Here is a 21,255-nt window from a genome sequence, read left to right on the forward strand (position 1 = left end):
CACAACTACATGGAAACTGAACAACCTGCTCCTGACTGACTACTGGGTAAATAACAGAATGAAGGCAGAAATAAAGATCGTTGAAACCAATGAGAACAAAGACATAATGTACCAGAATCTCTGGGACACATTTAAAGCAGTGTGTAGAGGGAAATATAGCACTAAATGCCCACAAGAGAAAGCAGGAAAGATCTAAAATCGACACCCTAACATCACAATTAAAACAATTAGAGAAGCAAGAGCAAACAAATTCAAAAACTAACAGAAGGCAAGAAATAACTAAGATCAGAGCGGAACTGAAGGAAATAGAGACACAAAAAAACCTTTCAAGAAATCAATGAATCCAGGAGCTGGTATTTTGAAAAGATCAACAAAATTGATAGACCACTAGCAAGACTAATAAAGAAGAAAAGAGTGAAGAATCAAATAGATGCAATAAAAAAATGATAAACGGGATATCATCACTGATCCCACAGAAATATAAACTACTATCAGAGAATACTATAAACACCTCTATACAGATAAACTAGAAAATCTAAAAGAAATGGATAAATTCCTGGACACACATACACCTCCCAAGACTAAACCAGGAAGAAGTTGAATCTCTGAATAGACCAATAACAAGCTCTGAAATTGAGGCAATAATTAATAGCCTACCAACCCAAAAAAGTCCAGGACCAGACAGATTCACAGACAAATTTTACCAGAGGTACAAAGAGGAGCTGGTACCATTTCTTCTGAAACTATTCTGAGCAAGAGAAAATGAAGGAATCCTCCCTAAGTCATTTTATGAGGACAGCATCATCCTGATACCAAAGCCTAGTAGAGACACACCAAAGAAAGAGAATTTTAGGCCAATATCCCTGATGAACATCGATGTGCAAATCCTCAATAAAATACTGGCAAACCAAATCCAGCAGCACATCCAAAAGCTTATCCACCATGATCAAGTCGGCTTCATCCCTGGGATGAAAGGCTCATTCAACATATGCAAATCAATAAACATAATCCGTCACATAAACAGAAACAATGACAAAAACCACATGATTATCTCAATAGATGCAGAAAATGCCTTTAACAAAATTCAACAGTCTTTCACACCAAAAACTCAATAAACTAGGTATCAATGGAATGTATCTCAACATAATAAGAACTATTTATGACAAACCCACAGCCAATATCGTACTGAATGGGCAAAAACTGGAAGCATTCCCTGTGAAAACCGGCACAAGACAAGGACCACTCCTAGTCAACATGGTATTGGAAGTTCTGGCCAGGGAAATCAGGCAAGAGAAAGAAATAAAGGGTATTCACATAGGAAGAGAGGAAGTCAAATTGTCTCTGTTAGCAGATGACAAGATTATATATTTAGAACACCCCATCGTCTCAGCCCAAAATCTCCTTAAACTGATAAGCAACTTCAGCAAAATCTCAGGATACAAAATCAACGTGCAAAAATCACAAGCATTCCTATACACCAATAACAGACAAACACAGAACCAAATCATGAGTGAACTCCCATTCGCAATTGCTACTAAGAGAATAAAATACCTAGGAATCCAACTTACAAGGGATGTGAAGGACCTCTTCAAGGAGAACTACAAACCACTACTCAAGGAAATAAGAGAGGACACAAACAAATGGAAAAACATTCCATGTTCATGAATAGGAAGAATCAATTTCGTCAAAATGGCCGTACTGCCCAAAGTAATTTATAGATCCATTGCTATCCCCATCAAGCTACCACTGACTTTCTTCACAGAATTGGAAAAAACTACTTTAAACTTCATATGAAACCAAAAAAAGAGCCCACATAGCCAAGACAATCCTGGGCAAGAAGAATAAAGCTGGAGGCATCACGCTACCTGACTTCAAACTTTACTACAAGGGTATAGTAACCAAAACAGCATGGTACTGGTACCAAAACACATATATAGACCAATGGAACAGAACAGAGACCTCAGAAATAACACCACACATCTACAACCATCTGATCTCTGACAAACCTGACACACACAAGCAATGGGGAAAAGATTCCCTATTTAATAAATGGTGTTGGGAAAACTGGCTTGCCATTTGCAGAAAACTGAAACTGGACCCCTTCCTTATACCTTATACAAAAATCCACTCAAGATGGATCAAAGACTTAAATGTAAGACCTAGGACCATAAAAATCCTAGAAGAAAACCTGGGCAATACCATTCAGGACATAGGCATGGTCAGAGACTTCATGTCTAAAACACCAAAAGCAATGACAACAAAAGACAAAATTGACAAATGGGATCTAATTAAACTAAAGAGCTTCTGCACAGCAAAAGAAACTATCATCAGAGTCAACAGGCAACCTACAGAATGGGAGAAAATTTTTGCAATCTATCCATCTGACAAAGGGCTAATATCCAGAATCTACAAAGAACTTAAACAAATTTATAAGAAAAAAGCAAACAACGCCATCAAAAAATGGGCAAAGGATATGAACAGACACTTCTCAAAAGAAGACATTTATGCAGCCAACAGACATATGAAAAAATGCTCATCATCACTGGTCATTAGAGAAATGCAAATCAAAACCACAGTGCGATACCGTCTCCCGCCAGTTAGAATGGCGATCATTAAAAAGTCAGGAAACAACAGATGCTGGAGATGTTGTGGAAAAATAGGAACGCTTTTACACTGTTGGTGAGAGTGTAAATTAGTTCAACAATTGTGGAAGACAGTGTGGCAATTCCTCAAGAATCTAGAACTAGAAATACCATTTGACCCAGCAATCCCATTACTGGGCATATACCCAAAGAATTATAAATAATTCTATGATAAAGACACATGCACACATATGTTTATTGCAGCACTATTCACAATAGCAAAGACTTGGAACCAACCCAAATGTCCATCAGTGATAGACTGGATTAAGAAAACATGGCTCATATACACCATGGAATACTATGCAGCCATAAGAAAGGATGAGTTCATGTCCTTTGCAGGGACATGGATGAAGCTAGAAACCATCATTCTCAGCAGACTATCACAAGATCAGAAAACCGAACACCACATGTTCTCACTCATAAGTGGGAGTTGAACAATGAGAACACATGGACACAGGGAGGGGAACATCACACACCGGGGCCTGTGGGGGGTCGGGGGCTAGGGGAGGGATAACATTAGGAGAAATACCTAGTGTAGGTGATGGGTTGATGGGTGCAGCAAACCACCATGGCACGTATATACCTGTGTAACAAAATGGCAAGTTCTGCACATGTAACCCAGAACTTAAAGTATAATAAATAAAAATAAAAATAAACCTATGTGGTAGATTGCAGTGAAATCTGATAAACTCTAAACGTGTTTAAGAACCCGCCAATCACTTCTTCCCCGATCACTGTGTGAAATGGATTATTTGCCTTGCCAGGCGTCAGGAGATAGGGTATGAGTTTTCTTCACTAGTGAGAGAACAAAGGGACTGCCAAGTCGCTTTAGGTATATACCCGCTATGTCCACAGCACCAAAGAGGTCTGCAATGCAGAGGCAAATCATTAGTTGCATATCAGCCAGTTAGAGACAATGATGAGAGGATGGGCAAAAGGTACACAGCACTTTTGTGACCAAAGTAGCTTATACTGACACTACTTCCCTCATTTCTAGGATGCCAATTCTTCCAAACTAAGGAAGATGTGTTGTAAAGGGGCCACTTCTCCAGCAGAGATCATGCTGAGCTTATTTTTTAATAAGTTTTTTATTGTATAGATTTAACACGATGTTATAGGATACATATAGATAGTAAAAAGGTTATTTATAAGCAAGTAATTTGACTATAAGTAATTTTTTGAAGCAAATTAACATATTCATCTCACATGATTACCCATTTTTTTGTTTTTGTTGTTGCAAGAGAAGCTAAAATCTACTCATTGAGTATGTGATCCATGCCGAACTTATTAAAGCAGCAACCATAAACAGAGGACAGACATGAAATAAAATGAGGGAGATTGAAACTAAGTACGTAAGGCCCATAAGAATAAATTTAAATATAGCAGTAAAGTCTTGATTACAAGGTAATGAGATTACATAGTGACAGCTGAGATTTTTTCTTCTCATCGTAGGGTACACTTGAGACTCAGAATAATTAAGTTGCAGTTATATTAATTAGCTAAAAAAGAGAAATTATGTAATCTCAGATAGCCTAAGAATCACAAAAGGATATTTAAATCGATGTGTTCAATTTGTGGAAATGTGATCCTCACCTTTTCTCAGCAGATTTATTGTAACAGGAAGCAAAAGCATATGCACACAGTGAAGCTATATTTCCAAGGAAGAGTGAAGGAGGGAAAGGAAAACAGAGAGACTTGGAATTAGCCCATGTTCCATATCAGTGTGGCTCTGCATGCCTCCCCAGTATCCTCTCCGAGTACTGTGGCTGGGACATAGTCTCCATCAGGATTAGGAAGCCTGAAGTACCTATGGCAATGTCACAAGCATTTCACATGAAAAAAAAAAAATTGAGTGGCTCTGATGGATTACAAATGCAATAGATTAGGACTGCCATCTTAGGTTGTAATGGTGGAAATACGGCATGCAGAATAAAGCAGGTAGTGGTACCAGTCATGCTATCCCCAAAGAAAACATGGACAACATTAAAGCACATTCAGAGAAGGGGAAGGATCTGGGGGAACCCATATCCTGGTAGGACCCATTGAAATATCTGGGATGGTTAACCTCTACCAGATTCTGCAGCCTGATTACATCCCTCTCCTTGTCTTTCGTCTCTTGCCTCACTTTCTGGCTTTTGCACCTCTTATTTCTCTACCATACCCTTTATGTATGGTAGAGAGTTCCTGCTGATCTTGACATTTTGATTTAATGAACATTTCTTGGAGCAGGCACGCTAATGCTTTAACCCCACGCTACTCCCACCCCTGGACATGATATCTAGCACTCAGGACCTAGTACAATGCCTGGCATGTGTTCTTCAGTTTTGTACTTAAATGTCCTCTTACCAGAGAGGTTCCTGACTAGCCTGTGTGAATAGCAGTGCCCCCACCTTCCTGAGTGCCTTATATTCCTTCTACCCGTGTCTCTACCACCTGACATCTTACATATTTATTTGGTTTTGTTTGTTTGTTTGTTTATTGTATTTTTCCTCGCTAGAATGTAGCCTTAAAGGCACAGACATTTTATCTGTTGATTTTTGTTTGTTTTAATGCTGTGTCCCTCACATCTAGCAGTGCCTCTCTTATAGTTGGCATTCAGTAAATATTTAATGAATTATTGGTAAATGAATTAGATAAAATTGAGGTGTTGGCACATGATAGTTGTCTTCAAATATTTGAAAGGTTATCTTATAAAAGAGAGGATAGATACAATATGAGTAACTCTAGAGGATACAATTTAATTGACTTATTTATTGAATTGTACTTATAGTTTCTGTGCTCAGCTCCCTGAGAGAAAGTGAGCTCCATGAAGGCATGAGATATATTAGATACCACCTAGTACCTACCTACCATCGTTGTTACCACCTAGTCCCCAGTCTGTTATAGCACCGGACACATAATTAACACAATAAATACTTAGTGACAAAGTTAATAGAATACTGAGGCTAATTTCAGCTCAATGTAATAATGAGCTATCTAATATAATAATGAAATAGTACACAAAAGATCATTTTGCAAGGTAGAGGTAGTAACTACCTTTCACCAAAGCCTACTGACCATCTCCCCGAGTTATTGGACTGGTATTCCTGTGCTGAGTAGGGAATTAGAAGAGATATATCTATAAAGTTCTTTCCAGATCTGAATATGTGTGATTCTACATAAAAGAAAAATAAATAAGCCCCCCCCCACAAAAGAACTAACAAAGCTATAGAACATAAAGAGTTCTTTAGAGATTAATTCCCATCATCTGTAAATCCTACTCAGAATCCATCTCTCATTCTTCACTGGCACCCTTGTCCAAGTGATCATGATATCCCACCTGGACTCCTGGTTTCTTATTTCTTCCACTTTCCCCCCACTACAATCTATTCTCTACATAGCAAACAGAGTGATATTATTACAGAATAAATCAAATTATATCATTCTCCTCTTTAAAAACCTCCCTATGACTTTTTCTTGCACTTAGAATAAAATCTAAGCTTCCTTGCCTTGATTTACAAGGCCCTACATGAACTGGCCCCTGTTTGCCTCTCCAGTGTCCTGATGTACCATTTTCCACCTGCCACCTACACTGACCTCCTTTCTATTCTTAGGAATATGCCTTTCTTTCACCTAGGAAATTATTTCATATACTCTTCAAATGACTAATTTTATCTCAATATTCAGGTCTTTGCTCGAATGCCATTTTAAAGAAGTCTTCTCAGATCATTCTGTCTCATCATTTCTGGTCATTCTCTTTCACAGCATCTTGTTTTCTTCATAATAGCACTCATTGCAATTGTTTCCTGTCCCCTCCACTAGAATGTAAACTTCATGAGAGTAGGGAACTTTGTGTAGTACACAGGTTATCAGTGTCTAGCACAGAACTTGCCATGTAATAGGTAATAGTTGATAAATGAATAATATGCCCTAAAATTAAAAAGGGAAACGCTATTTCCAATTCTAGCCTGGTAAAGTAGAATTTCCTGAATTAATATGCTTTATAGGGTTTTTAGTCTGTGGGTTATCATGGTTCTCTTCACAAATAATATGCAAACTTCCAGTACCCGAGGGAGATGGGAAATAGGCACAGTGGCATTTAGAGTAGCCAACTAAATTTGCTGCAAAAAATAATAATAATAATAATTTAAAAATAAAAAAAAGATTCACTGGCACATTAGAATTATGAGTTTTTTCTGTTTTATTGTTGAGTAACTAATACTAAATACCTTTTTAATCACCTCTTTTCCTTTGATTCCATTATAATTTAAGGAGCTTTATAAAGGTAATCTTTCAATTCCTGGAGATCATTCTGCAATTATCATAATACATAAGATGTGCTGTTAAACTTTTCTCCTTTGTTTTATGGAAAAGCTTGGTAACATTTCTTACACTTTCACTGGGAATTTTTCAGTGCATTCTACCAGTTTGTTTTCTTTAAGGAGACAGTTTAAATAATTGACTGGCTAAAGACACCTAATTGGTTACTGTCTTTCAGAAAGTAATACACTCACAGAGGTCATTCTCAGATAGTACTAGTAAATGGTGCATTTTTGGAATGGATTTTATTAGCTAAGACCTATTGTATTGAGACAAATAAGAGACTTAAGTCTTTGCACAAATATCAGAATCACAACAGTCTATCAAATTGGTTTATCAATCTTATTATTATTATTATTATTATTATTATTATTATTATTGAGACTGAGTCTCACTCTGTCACCCAGGCTGGAGTGCAGTGGCACAATCTTGGCTCACTGCAAGCTCCACCTCCCAGGTTCAAGCGATTCTCTTGCCTCAGCCTCCCAAGTAGCTGGGACTACAGGTGCCTGCCACCACACCCAGTTAATTTTTTGTATTTTTAGTAGAGACGGGGTTTCACCGTGTTAGGTAGGATGGTCTTGATCTCCTGACCTCGTGATCTACCCCAGTCAGCCTCCCAAAGTGCTGGGATTACAGGCATGAGCCACCACACCCGGCTTCAATCTCATTTTAAAATTTTCCATGCAGAAAAATTTATTAAACTATGAATTTATTAAACTGTGCTCTCCTTACCAAGTTTTTGTTTGTTTGTTTGTTTGTTTGTTTTTTGAGACGGAGTCTCACTCTGTCGCCCAGGCTGGAGTGCAGTGGCCGGATCTCAGCTCACTGCAAGCTCCGCCTCCCGGGTTCACGCCATTCTCCTGCCTCAGCCTCCCGAGTAGCTGGGACTACAGGCGCCCGCCGCCTCGCCCGGCTAATTTTTTGTATTTTTTAGTAGAGACGGGGTTTCACCATGTTAGCCAGGATGGTCTCGATCTCCTGACCTCGTGATCCGCCCGTCTCGGCCTCCCAAAGTGCTGGGATTACAGGCTTGAGCCACCGCGCCCGGCCCTTACCAAGTTTTATACCTAAAAATAACCAAAAAATGACCAAAGCATGATTCAGTGACTTTAAAAAAATACAAAGATGTTTATAGCTCATTATACAACACATGAAAAGTAACCCCTTTATTATAATTTGGGTTTCTTGATTAGGAAGCTTCACATCTTCTGTAATTTAACATTGTAAACTCTAGTGTTGATCCCAAGTAGGTCCTTTCCACCATTGAGAGAGCTGATTCTGTATGGCCATTTATGAAAGAGTTATTTTTCTTTCTGTTCTATACTTGCTGCCTGTCTGCCTGCCTATGGACTGTTTTTAAAATGAGTCCCTAGATTCGTATATATTTTCTTTTTTTCTTCTTTTTTTTTTTTTGAGACAGAGTCTTGTTCTGTTGCCCAGGCTGGAGTGCAGTGGCATGATCTCAGCTCACTGCAACCTCCACCTTCTGGTTCAAGTGATTCCCGTGTCTCAGCCTCCTGAGTAGCTGGGATTACAGGCGTTCAGCACCACACTCGGCTAATTTTTTTTCTATTTTTTGTAGAAACGGGATTTCACCGTGTTGCCCAGGCCAGTCTTGAACTCCTGGCCTCAGATGATCTGCCCACCTCAGCCTCCCAAAGTGCTGGGATTACAGGCATGAACCACCGCACCCAGCCCTGTTCATATATATATACTAAACAGAGCCAGAGTTTTATGGCATCCTAAGGAAACCTAGCAGATAACATGTAGAATTATCTACTCTTTCTCTACTTCAAAACTGTTGTGTTACTGGCAAATTAATCCTGAAAGTTTACAAAATTTCCTACTTTCTATGAGACCTCAAACACTTAAAACACAATTGAGTAAATTTTAGAGTAAGTAATGCAAAGAGGACAGCTGGAAATAATGAGATACAGTTAGTAAAAATTTAACGTAAGTAAAATTCTAAGTAAAATTTTAACTTATAGCAGAAATGGTATCCTAGTGTCAGATATCGGCAAATGATTTTTTTTTCTTTCTTGACAGACTTGCTCTGTCACCCAGGCTGACATGCAGTGGTGCAGCCATAGCTCACTGGAGCCCCGAACTCCTGGGCTCAAGCAGTCCTCCCACCTCAGCCTCTCAAATAGCTGATAGGACTACAGGTGCATGTCATTGCACTTGGCTAATTTATTTATTTAATGATTATTACTATTATTATTTTTGTAGATACAGTGTCTCCCAGTGTTGCCCAAGCTGACCTCGAACCCTGGCCTCAAGTGATCCTTCAGGTCTTTGCCTCCCAAAGCCCTGGAATTACAGGCATGAGTCACTATACCTGGCCTGAAAATAATTTTGACAGAATGTCACAACTTGAATCACATAACTTAAAGCTATAGAAATAAAAAAAAAAAAAAACCGAGAACAATCTCAGCATGAATTTTTAGATTAGCTGCTTCATATTTATAGCATACTATTTAATGAAATCATAAAATATTGAAACATCCCATTGACATTTTCTCTAATATTATCTCTAAGTTAATGTGTCTTCACAGTTCTTGATTAGCATTGTCTTATTTGCCTCCAATTTGAAAGTGAGGAGGATGGTTTCTGCATTAGAAGGAAAAACTAGGATATGGGAAATAGGTCCTAAATATTAACACCGTAAGCTTTTAAAGCATATATATGTATGTATTTATTTTTGAAATTCATAAATAGTATAAATCATTCCTTAAAAAATTATCAAACTTATTAAATTCAAGAACACTTACTATTACATTTGTACAGACTTTAAATTTTAAATTCCCAATCTGTATGCATATGTACACCTTCTTTATCCAGATATAAAACATGAGGTAGGTCAGGTGCAGAAGCACATGCCTATGGTCCCAGCTACTCGGGGATGCTAAGGCAGGAGAATTGCTTGAGCCCAGGCATTCAAAGCCAGCTTGGGTAGCATAGCAAGACTCCCATCTTTAAAGAAAATTTAAAAATTTTAAAAAACACATGTCAGGAAGAAATTTGACAAAAGTCTTGAAAATCATAATTTTAAAGTGAACCTTGGAGATTATCTTCACTAGACCTATTATATTACAATTTAGATATCTGAGATCCAAATGTGCAGCAGTTCACTTAAGACCATATAGCAAATTAAGTTACAAAGACAAAAACCAGAGCCCAGGTCTCCCAGTTCCTATTCCTATGTGATTGTGTTTTTCTATAAATTACAGTGCCTCTTAGAAAAAGAGGGTTAGAAGCAACTTGGTAAGGAATATGGGTGTGTGTGTGTGTGTGTGTGTGTGTGTGTGTGTGTGTGTGTATCCTCCACCTAGAGTAGCCCAGCTATCACCCACATGACAGCTTGAAGAGTTTATGTTCTTGTTTGCAGTCACGCCATATGACTTGTGATGCTCACTCATTCTGTTCTAATTACATTGCTATCTAGTTAATCTTATTTAATATTACTAAACTCTCCTTTCAAACCAATGAATCTCAACCAGCAGCCATTTGTCCCCCTACTGCCCTAGGAGACATTTGGCAATGTCTGGAGAAATTTTTGGTTGAATAATTGGGGAAAAAGAATGAGATGTTAGTGGCATCTAGTGGGTAGAAGCTAGGGATGCTGCTAAACATCCTACAATGGAAGCTCCTCAGTTTATAAATGAGAAAAGGAAGCTCTCTGCAACTGAGCCAGCCTAAAATAAGGATCATGAAGCTAAATCAAGATTGCATTTACATAAGGGAGATGACATAAGGAAATGAAATAAAAGAAATTTACATAAAAGAAAAGACTAACATACTCAAGTTTAAGGGAACGCACTTACACGTATTTTTAAAGTATACTGATAGAATACGTTACTTTTGGAGGATTGTATGTAAATTCTGGAATAAAGTGGAAAGAGAATCTATTTTCATAGGCAGTGTTTTCACTATAGCCAAATAACCACCATAAGCATTCAGAGTAATTTGGTTCCCCTTTAGAAATTGACATAGATGGCCAGGCACAATGGCTCACGCCTGTAATCCCAGCACTTTGGGAGGCCAAGGCAGGTGGATCACTTGAGGCCAGGAGTTGCCTGCCCAACATGGTGAAACCCTGTGTCTACTAAAAATACAAAAAAAAAAAAAAAAGTCAGAAGTGGTGGAGCACACCTGTAGTCCCAGCTACTCGGAAGGCTGAGGCAGGAGAATCACTTGAACCTGGGAGGTGGAGATTGCAGTGAGCCAAGATCACACCACGGCACTCCAGCCTGGGCGACAGAGCAAGACTCCATCTCAAAAAAAAAAAAAAGTGAAAGAAAATTAACAGAGACAATCATAATATTGTTATAAACTACTTTACTTATTTAATTTTATTTTTTGGAGACAGTCTCACTCTGTCACCCAGGCTGGAGTGCAGTGGTGTGATCTCGGTTCACTGCAACCTCTGCCTCCCAGGTTCAAGCAATTCTCGTGCCTCAGCCTACCAAGTAGCTGGTACTACAGGAGCGCACCACCATACCTGGCTAATTTTTTTGTACTTTAGTAGAGAGGGAGTTTCACTATGTTGCCCAGGCTGGTCTCAAATTCGAGCTCAGGCAGTCCTCTGGCCTTGACCTCCCAAAGTGCTAGAATTACAGGTGTGAGCCACCATGCCCGGCCTATAAACTGCTTTACATGAAAGAGAGAGACAGTGAATCACTTCACCTTAATGGTGTATTAGCTAGAGTAATAAAAAAGAACTAATAAAATGTTATCTTGTTGGAATCATATTTTTTTAACTTGGCTACTTTCCCTATTCTATGTGATTACATTGGGGTTGCCCTGCCCTATCTTGGGGTGGGTTTGAAGTATTTTGTTTGATCATATTTGTGGTGGTCTGACTTGTTCTGGATAACAAGCTAGAATGAACTTTATGAAGTCAACAGTAGAAATTGTTTCTTATTTTTCTATGATAAATTCCTCTTTTGAAGTCAAGGATAAGACACATATTTTGTACTGAACCATCAGTGATATTTTCCAAATTTCAAAAACTTGCTAAGTGGAATGGACTATCACAACTGTTTATTATTTTTACATTGTTGATCCAAAATGGAGAAGCGTACATAACCAATTTCATTTTGAGCTTCTGTATGGTTAAAAGGCTATCTCCAATGTGACATTTCTGTCACCTACCATGCAGCTTCTGAAGTACATGCATTGGTTGATAATTAAATGAATGGATGATGTTAAAATTAACTAGTATTAATAGTATTAAAATTAACTAGTACTAATTTTAACATCATTCATTCATTTAATTATGTACAAGTTTTGTACATTCTCTGCTTAAAATTGTAATCATAAATCAGATAAACTAAGACATGTCTAGCAGGCACAGTGTTGGAGTACTCTACTCTTTTCAAGCTGCTATGTATTGTTTGTTCTAGCTATCACAGTATATTTAGGATTAACAGCTTTGGCAATACAAGATACTTAAAACTAAGTCAAGCATGGTGTCGACATTATCCAAAACTCAGCTGAAGATAAGTGTTGCTTTGCCATCTTTTAACCATAATTGGAGTCGATTCAATATAGTCTTAACATTTAGCTGAACATCTAGGTTACTTTTGAACAGACATACAGGGCCTTTGAGCATTTTTAACAGTAATTACTATTGCTTCATTTTGAAAAATGTCAACATAGCTTTTGACATTTTGCTATATACCTTTTAACTTTTCTAATTTCCACATTAATACTAATTAATTTTAACATCCTTCATTCATTTAATTGTCAATAAAAATGGAGAAGTATTATTTTGAAGTTGGCAACCAGTTTATAGGTAGATGAAGGAAATTAAGGTGTCTAAGAACACTGAAGTTTCTATATTTGATGATTAGGTAGGTGGCAGTTAGAAATAACAGGAAAAACATCTTTAGACAATACTAACATTTTAAAATGTTACATTTATAGTAGTTTAGTAAAATGAGTAAATTCAGTTTCTAATAATATCAATATCAATAAACAGGAAAATAAATATCCAGCTTGTTTATGAATATGGATGATAGCTAAGTACCGGAGCATGTAACTTTAGAATACTAAAACAATTTTAAATTGTATGACTTGCCTGGCACGAAAGGTGATGACAGAGGTTGAATATTAGTTCTCTTGCTTATACCCAACCAAAAGTATAACATATACCTCTTGTGTTTGTCTCCATTTCTTCCAGGGTCCTCAAGGACCGAGAGGTCAACCAGGGCCTCCAGTGAGTTGGTTTTCATTTATATCTGTTTACTATTGATGCTTATATGCTTGCCTGGTTTGATATGTCTACTAAATAAATGTATATATTTTTAATTTGCTGTGTTCTAGGGTCCACCTGGAGCACCAGGCCCAAGAGTAAGTTTGCTTGGTTTGATTTTATTTTGTTTTATCTTAGTATGTCATGTTAACTTTTTAAATCTTCTTCTGTTAACTCCCTATTAGAAGGTGTCCCTTTTGCATACCTCTGTTCTTTTTTGCTAACCTGATACAGGGCTGGCCCAGCTACACAAACATGAAATCCAAGCCTCAGACTTCTTATTTATAAAATGGAGAGGGTATCTCCTGCTTTCTTGGGTGGTTTCAAGTATTGAGTAAGAAGTAAAGCACGCAACACATTGTATAATACATAATAAGCACTTGAAAAACTAATTACCTCCATTTCTTCCTAATTCTACATCTTCACTCTCCTTTTTTAAATGTTCTCTTTTTGCCAGCCAGAGTTATCCACTTCTTTGATTTACATGAATCTTTCTCAGTTTCTGGTAACTCTCGAAGCCATCAGACTTCTTTTATGTTTGCTTATTATCTAACTACTATGACCCAAAACTTGCTACCCTTATCTCTGAGGCAATGTTTATGTTGCTCCTGCTATTCTCATGCCCTCTGATATTCTAAGCTTGATTTTCCTTATGCTTTGTATCCATTCTCATATTCCGCAGTCTTTTTGTCTTCCTGCTCCCTATGAGAGGTCTGTCTCCATCTGCAACGTCACCCACACCCCGCTCCTCCAGCCTCCTGGTCAAATACAGTAGTCCTTGGGTCATATTTTCTGCCTAGTGTGGATCTACTGTTGGCTACACCATCCTAAACAATGGTCAGTCCTGCGCCTTTTAAGCCTTCTTATTTCACATGCTGCTCTGATGTCATTTAGATCTCTGCTAGTTCTCGGTGGTGGTTTCCTGTGATCTACTCTCAGCAGATCAGAAACTCTTCATTTCCCTCAGCTTTTCCTTGGGGCATAGTGCCACAAGGAAGACTATCCCCTTGAAAACAAGAGACCCATTTATCTGTGATTTTAAAAAATCACTTCCCCTTTCTGGTCTTCTGACTAATGCAGAGGGAACCTCTCCCTGTGTGAACATCAATAAGAATGTCTTTCGGCCGGGCATGGTGGCTTGCACCTATAATCCCAGCACTGTGGGAGGCTGAAGTGGGTGTATCATCTGAGGTCAGGAGTTTGAGACCAACCTGGCCAACATGACAAAACCCCAGGCATGGTGGCACATGCCTATAATCCCAGCTACTCAGGAGGTTGAGGCAGGAGAATCGCCTGAGCCCAGGAGGCGGAGGTTGCAGTGAGCCAAGATTGTGCCCCCTCACTCCAGCCTGGCAGAGCAAGACTCCATCTCAAAAAAAAAAAAAAAAATCTTTCTTCAAGTCTTCAAATAACTTTCCACTTGTTTATTCTTCCCTTCCTCCTGGATCCCCACAATGCATGGATTACAAGTACCCTCATTAATTGCCTTCCCAAATTATAATAACTTTGATATATCATAGCTCCCTTCTCAAGAAAGAACAAGTTCAAGTTCTAAAGAATCATATGTCATTGGCAAGTTAAAGAAATGTTTAGTGAAAATTTTCACATTTAAGTGCCAAAGTGTGGGACACATATCCCTGTCTCACTTGGAAAATATATGTGTTCCTACACAGCCAAAATAGACTAAGACATGAGAGGTTTTTGCTCAGAGCAAAATGTGGATTAAAATATGTATATACTTTGAGAAATTAGGAAGATTAAGAAGATATATGTGTTGAATACATTATAACTACTCAATAAATGCTGTTTCTTTGTTTCCTTCTTTTCTCCCTTTTCCTCCTTTCTGTATTCCTTCTTGGCCGATATGAAAACAGATTTCCATATATAGTGCTGTTTTCCTGGAACTTGCAGAGTCCACTGTAGGAAAATAACATTGAGAATAAGATTTCTAGAGCAGACGTCTAAATGACAATGAGAAGACACCTATGCATTCTTTCTAAAGTCGGCCTCCATGAAACTTTTCTTAATTCCATCCCCTCATCACACTACAAGATAGAACTGATCACTTCCTGTTCTTCATTCATACTCATTTACTTTCATGTTTGTCTTTTCTATTATATTGTGAACACTCTGAAGGTAGAGACTACTTTTTAAATTCCCCTTCCATTTAAGCTCTTAATAAATGTTGAGTGCATGCCTGCGTGAATACAAAAAAGGCAACATCTCAGGAAATTTTAGTGGGAATCTTCTAAACTAGATTTCACTTGGAGAGAAACAATATCTATAAAGGAATAGATTCATAGAACTAGAGGTCCTCTCAGTAATTATTTAGCAGTTATTTCAGACTTTGAGTTGGGATTCATTGGTCAGTGGATCATAAGACCAATTTAGTGAGTCTCATTCAAGATTATTTTTAGAGCAAATGAAATAGAATAGAAAAAAATATAGGGAGGGACTGCTTAGTAGATATGGATTTTCTTTTGGGGGGTAATAAAAATGCTCTGAAATTCAATCATGGTAATGGTTGAACAACATTGTGAATCTACTAAAGACAACAGAATTGTATACTTTTAAATGACTAAAATAGTGAATTTTATGTTATATAAATTTTACTTCAATTTTAAAAAACAAAAAAAAAGTCAGTACATCATCATCAGCAAGAATAAATATGGTTTTACAGAACTTTTTGAGGTTAAATATATGTATGTTTGTCTGAATTTTGTCGTGATGTAAAAATGTATTTCTTACTGTGGGTCAAGATAAGTATGAAAACTTATAATCCAGTCCAGCCACATCTTTATAAGACCTACGAAACTCAAGTAACTTGGTCAGTTATTTAAAGTGGAATAGCTAAAAGGAAATGTTTCAGGAAAAGTAATATGTATTGATGGTGAATTTGAATGTGAGGGTAGGGTAATGACCAGACCTCAGTGTACATGGTAAGATATTTAGAAATGAACACAGAAGTATACAACATGATGTCAAAGTTAACTAGAAGTGATTAGTGGAGTAAAGGGAAGAACACGGTGTCTATGTGTGTCTGTGTTTGGTGTATAAGATGGAAATAACAATCATTAAGAATCATTAAATGAGAGAAAGAATTCCCAACTGATTTATTCCAATTAATGGGTCAATTGTAGAACCTGGATTGATGAATTAAGAAGTGGCATCTTCTATTATATTCTGGTTCCCTAGAATCAGCAAAAACTCCCATCATAAAAAGGGGTGTGACCTGAAATGAGTTCCTGTTTGGTCAGCATTTTCACCATCCAGTGATCTTGAAACTTCAGACATATGAAAAAATAACACTTCTCTTCAAAATACTGAGATGCCTAGACTAGGTATGCTCTTCACTTGAATGATTTGGAGAGAATTGTGAAGATTACATTCTGCCAACGTATAATGAATCCTGCTGTCTAATTCCCCTCATTATTTCACACTCACTAATCACAACATATAATCAATTTTTATTCTCTGTTTTCTATTTTACATGCATGTTTTTGTAAACATTGAGTGATTTCCATGTGAGAATATGTTCTAACTAGAATGCCTGGAAGAAGTTATTTTTCCTTTTTTGATCCCCTCACTGCACCTAATGAGAGATTTATACTTCGATGTGGGCACTTAGATGTAACTGAATGACTTCCCAGGCAAATCCTCTTAATACAATTTCTCTGACCGTGCCTTTCTTAAAGTCTGCCTGTGGGGAAAAAAAATCAATAAATTCAACAAATTAATTGACTGCTATGTGCCAGTCTTGAGCTAGGCTTTGTGAATACCTTGGGGATTCTAGGAATAGAGATCGTCAAGAAAAATTTTAGTGGCCAAGTGTTATGAAATTTCTTTTCTTTCTAATACCTGTTCAGGAAGAAAAAATGCCTTTTTATTGAGTTTTCGCTTGCGCTGATGGTGTTTAAAATTGCTGGTACCTTAGCATGACTAAAGCATCAAACTCTACACTACTAATCTACTAATAATCATTGTATTCTTTATTGCCACACACAGAAAATCATAGTCATGTCAATTAAGACTATCCTGTGATTTACTCAGCTTGCCCTCTGTTGATGAGCATTTTTTTTCAATTTTTTATTACGCATAGTACAAATGTCCTGTCCATATACATATCATTTTGTAGAATACCTAGGGGACAAATTGCCAGAAGTAGGATAGTTTGGTCTAAGGGATAATGAGCATATTTACTTGTTATTTTTAATGTTGGCAAGATATACATAACAAAATTTTACCATTTTAACTATTTTTAAGTTAAAAATAGAGTATAGAGTTCAGTGGTATTAAGTACATTCACATTGTTGTGCAACCATTGCTATCCATGCCTAGGACTTTTTTTGTCTTCCAGAACTGAAGCTTTGTACCCATTAAGTAATAATTCTCAATTCCTCCCTTTCCCCAGCCCCGGCAACCACCGTTCTACTTTCTGTCTCTATGAGTTTGACTACTCTAGGTACCTCATATAAGTTAAGTCATACAATATTTGTCTTTTTGTGACTGACTGACTTCACTTAATGTAATATCTTCAGGGTTCATCTCTGTTGTAAGCTTATAGTAGAATTTTATTTCTTTTCAAAGCTGAATAATAGTCCATTGAATACATATACCAGATTTGGTTTATCCAAATGGACACTTATTTTGCTTCTACCTTTCAGCTATTGTGAATAATGCTGCTATAAACATTAGTGTACAGACATCTGTTGGAGTCTTCACTTTCAATTCATTTGGGTATATACCTAGAAATAAAACTGTTATATCATGTAGCAATTCTATGTCTAATTTTTGAGAAACTGCCATACTGTTTTCTGTAACTGCTACACACTTTATATTACCACCAGCAGTGCACAAGTTTCCAGTTTCTCCACATCCTCACCAACACTTGTTACTTTCCGGTTTATTTTTTCTATAACAGCCATCCTAATGGTTGTGAAGCAGTATCTCATTGTGGTTTTCACATGAATTTTCCTAGTGCTTTGTGGTGTTGAGCACATTTTCATGTGTTTATTAGACATTTGTATTTAAAAAAATTTTTTTTTGAGACAGACTCTCTGTGTTGCCCAAGCTGGAGTGCAGTGGTGCAATCTCGGCTCACTGCAACCTCCACCTCCCAGGTTCAAGTGATTCTTCTGCCTCAGCCTCCTGAGTAACTGGGATTACCGGTGCCCTCCACCACGCCTGGCTAATTTTGTATTTTTCGTAAAGCTGGGGTTTCACCATGTTGACCAGGCTGGTCTCGAACTCCTGACCTCAAGTGATCCAACCGCATTGGCCTCCCAAAGTACTGGGATTACAGGCGTGAGCCACCGTGCCCAGCCTCTTCTTTAGAGAAATATCTATTCAGTTCTTTGCCCATTTTTTGAATTGGATTGCTTTTTTTTTTTTTGGTTGTTAGTAAGTTGTAGAAGCTCTTTAAGTATTCTAGGTATTAATCCTTTACCAGAAAGACAATTTGCAGTTATTTTTTCCCATCCCTTGAGTTGCCTTTTCACTCTCTGTATAGTGTCCTTTGATGCACAGATTTTTTTATATATATATGTAGTCTAATTTATCTACTTTCTTCTCTTGTTGACTGTGCTCTTGCTATCTCTCCAAGAAATCACTGCAAAATTAAATGTTATCAGGCTTTTCCTATTTGCTTGTAATAATTTTTTAGTTTTAGCTCTTATGTTCAAGTCTTTGATTCATTTTGAGTTCATGATATAACTCATGATGTAAGTTTTTTGTACTTGACGTAAGTTAAGGGTTTAACTTCATTCTATCCCATGTGGATATTCCATTTTTCCAGCACTGTTTGTTGAAAAGACCGTTCTTTCCTCATTGAATGAGCTTAGCACTCTTGTTGAAAATAATTTGATCATAAATGAGAAGGTTTATTTCTGGACTCTCTATTCTATTTCATTGGTCTTTATGTCTGTCTTTATGACAGTACCAACTGTTTTGATTACAGAAGCTTTATAGTAAGTTTTGAAATCAGGAAACATGATGCTTCTAACTTCTTTTTCGAAATTACTTTTGGCTACTTGTGGTCTATACTATATATTATATTTACTGTATTGTAACTTTTACTACTGCTCTTTATTTCTTCAGCTGGATTCAAGTTTCTGCCTAGTATCCTTTACTTTAGGCCTGAATGACTCCCTATAATATTTTTCTAGGGAAGGTATGTTAGTGATAAATTGTCTCAGTTTTTATTTAACTGGGAATATATTAATATTTCCTTCATTTTTAAAGGAGAGTTTTACTGGAAATAGAATTCTTGGCTGACAGTCTTTTCTTTTAGCACTCTGAATATATTATCCTACTGCCTGCTCACCTTTATGATTTTTTTATGGGAAATTAGCTGTTAATCTAGTTGAAGATCTCTTGGACATGATGAGCCTCCTCTCTGCTTTCAGAATTCTCTCTTTGTCTGTAGAATTGGATAATTTGATTGTGACGTATCTGGGAAAGTTTGTAGAGCTTCTTGGATGTGTAGGTTAATATTTTTGCATCAGATTTGTGATGTTTTCAGCCATTATCTCTTTACATATTCTTTGTACCCCCGTTTCTCTCTCCTTCCCTTCTGAGACTCTCATCATGCATATGTTGGTAAGCTTGACAGTGTCCTACAGATCTCTTAAGTCTCTGTTCATTTTTCTTCATTATTTTTTTCCACTCCTCAGACAGGATAATCTCAATAAACCTGTCTTCAAGTTAACTGGTGCTTACTTCTGCCTATGGAAATCTACTGTAGAGCCTATCTAGTAAATTTTTATTTCAGCTATTGTACTTTTTAACTTCAGAATTTCTATTTGATTCTTTTTTCTATAGTTTATGTGCTTTTATTATATTCTCTACTTAGTAAGACACCTTTCTCATACTGTCCTTTAGTTCTAAAGACATGGTTTTATTTCATTTTTTAACTTGCCAAGAGAGAATTCTGGAAGGTTATTATTCCACCAGTTTTGCTGTCTACTAGATCTCTTATCTTCTTTAAATATCTTTTTGATATTTTGTATGATGAAATGGAAGAACATATAAAGTACCTATAGTGCACACTGTAGTGATTGCTTTGAAAGCACTGTGCAGCTATTTGAGTTGCAAATTCAACTAGCCAGTTTTATCATAGAGTACCATTTTTTATTGACAGACTACCAGTATTATTAAGACATGAGTAGTTTACAGATATTTTCTTGAAAAGGAATGAAGTTAGCCTGTCATTTCAAGGAAAACAACTGACAGAATTTGATGCCAATGATAAATTTCAAGCTCTCAAGCAAAAATAAGAATTAGGGAAAACGTATTTATCACTGAGAATTTAATAGATTCCCATTACTTATGTTTTCCTGATAAGTAACATTATGTTTTCCTGATGATGTTAACAAATGTAATTTCTGACATTAAGTAATGAGCTATATCAGTGTTTGGAAGACCTACATAATTCCATAAATCAGTATTTTCAGAATGATTAATATATGATGTTAATAAAATCATGTATAGGCAAAAGATCTATGAAAGTATAAAATAGACCAATAGAGTTTAGTATAAAAGTACAAAATGTTCATTGAGGTGGGTTCAGTTTTCCCACAGAAACTAACCTTTAAGAAACTACCACTTATCAAGTTTTGGTATAAGGTATAATATGATAGAAGAAAATCCATAATTATTTGAAAAAGACAACTTAAATACTTTTCTTTTTTCCTCCTACGTATCTCTATGAGGCTAGATTTTCTTCACAACCAATTGAATACAAAAGCAAATATGAGAATTTAGCTGTAATGTATTAATCCAGACATTACAGAAATGCACAAAAATGTAAAACTGGGTCACCCTTCTCATTAATTTTTTTGTTTTGGCAAACATAGTTAATTTTTATGAAAATATTGATATTAACATATAATGGGTTTGTTGATATTTTAAAGCAATTGACACATGAATAGTTTTAAAATTTGTTTTGGCTTCTACCATAGTAAATATCAAAAGTTGGCCGGGCACGGTGGCTCATACCTGTAACCCCAGCACTTTGGGAGGCCAAGGCGGGCGGATCACCTGAGATCAGGAGTTCAA

General features: G+C 36.8%; 1 protein-coding gene across 4 annotated transcripts in view; it reads left to right on the plus strand.

Moving 5' to 3' along the window:
• Positions 1-21,255, plus strand: part of COL24A1 (collagen type XXIV alpha 1 chain) — a 400,532-nt gene that overhangs the window by 359,715 nt on the left and 19,562 nt on the right. For all 4 annotated transcript variants that reach the window (XM_015433402.4, XM_065519318.2, XM_065519320.2 and 1 more), the window contains 2 exons: positions 13,129-13,164; positions 13,272-13,298. In XM_015433402.4, the coding sequence (XP_015288888.3) occupies positions 13,129-13,164; positions 13,272-13,298 (63 nt within the window). The remainder of the gene's footprint in view (positions 1-13,128; positions 13,165-13,271; positions 13,299-21,255) is intronic.

This window comes from Macaca fascicularis, chromosome 1 (assembly GCF_037993035.2).
Source record: "Macaca fascicularis isolate 582-1 chromosome 1, T2T-MFA8v1.1".
NCBI lineage: Eukaryota > Metazoa > Chordata > Mammalia > Primates > Cercopithecidae > Macaca > Macaca fascicularis.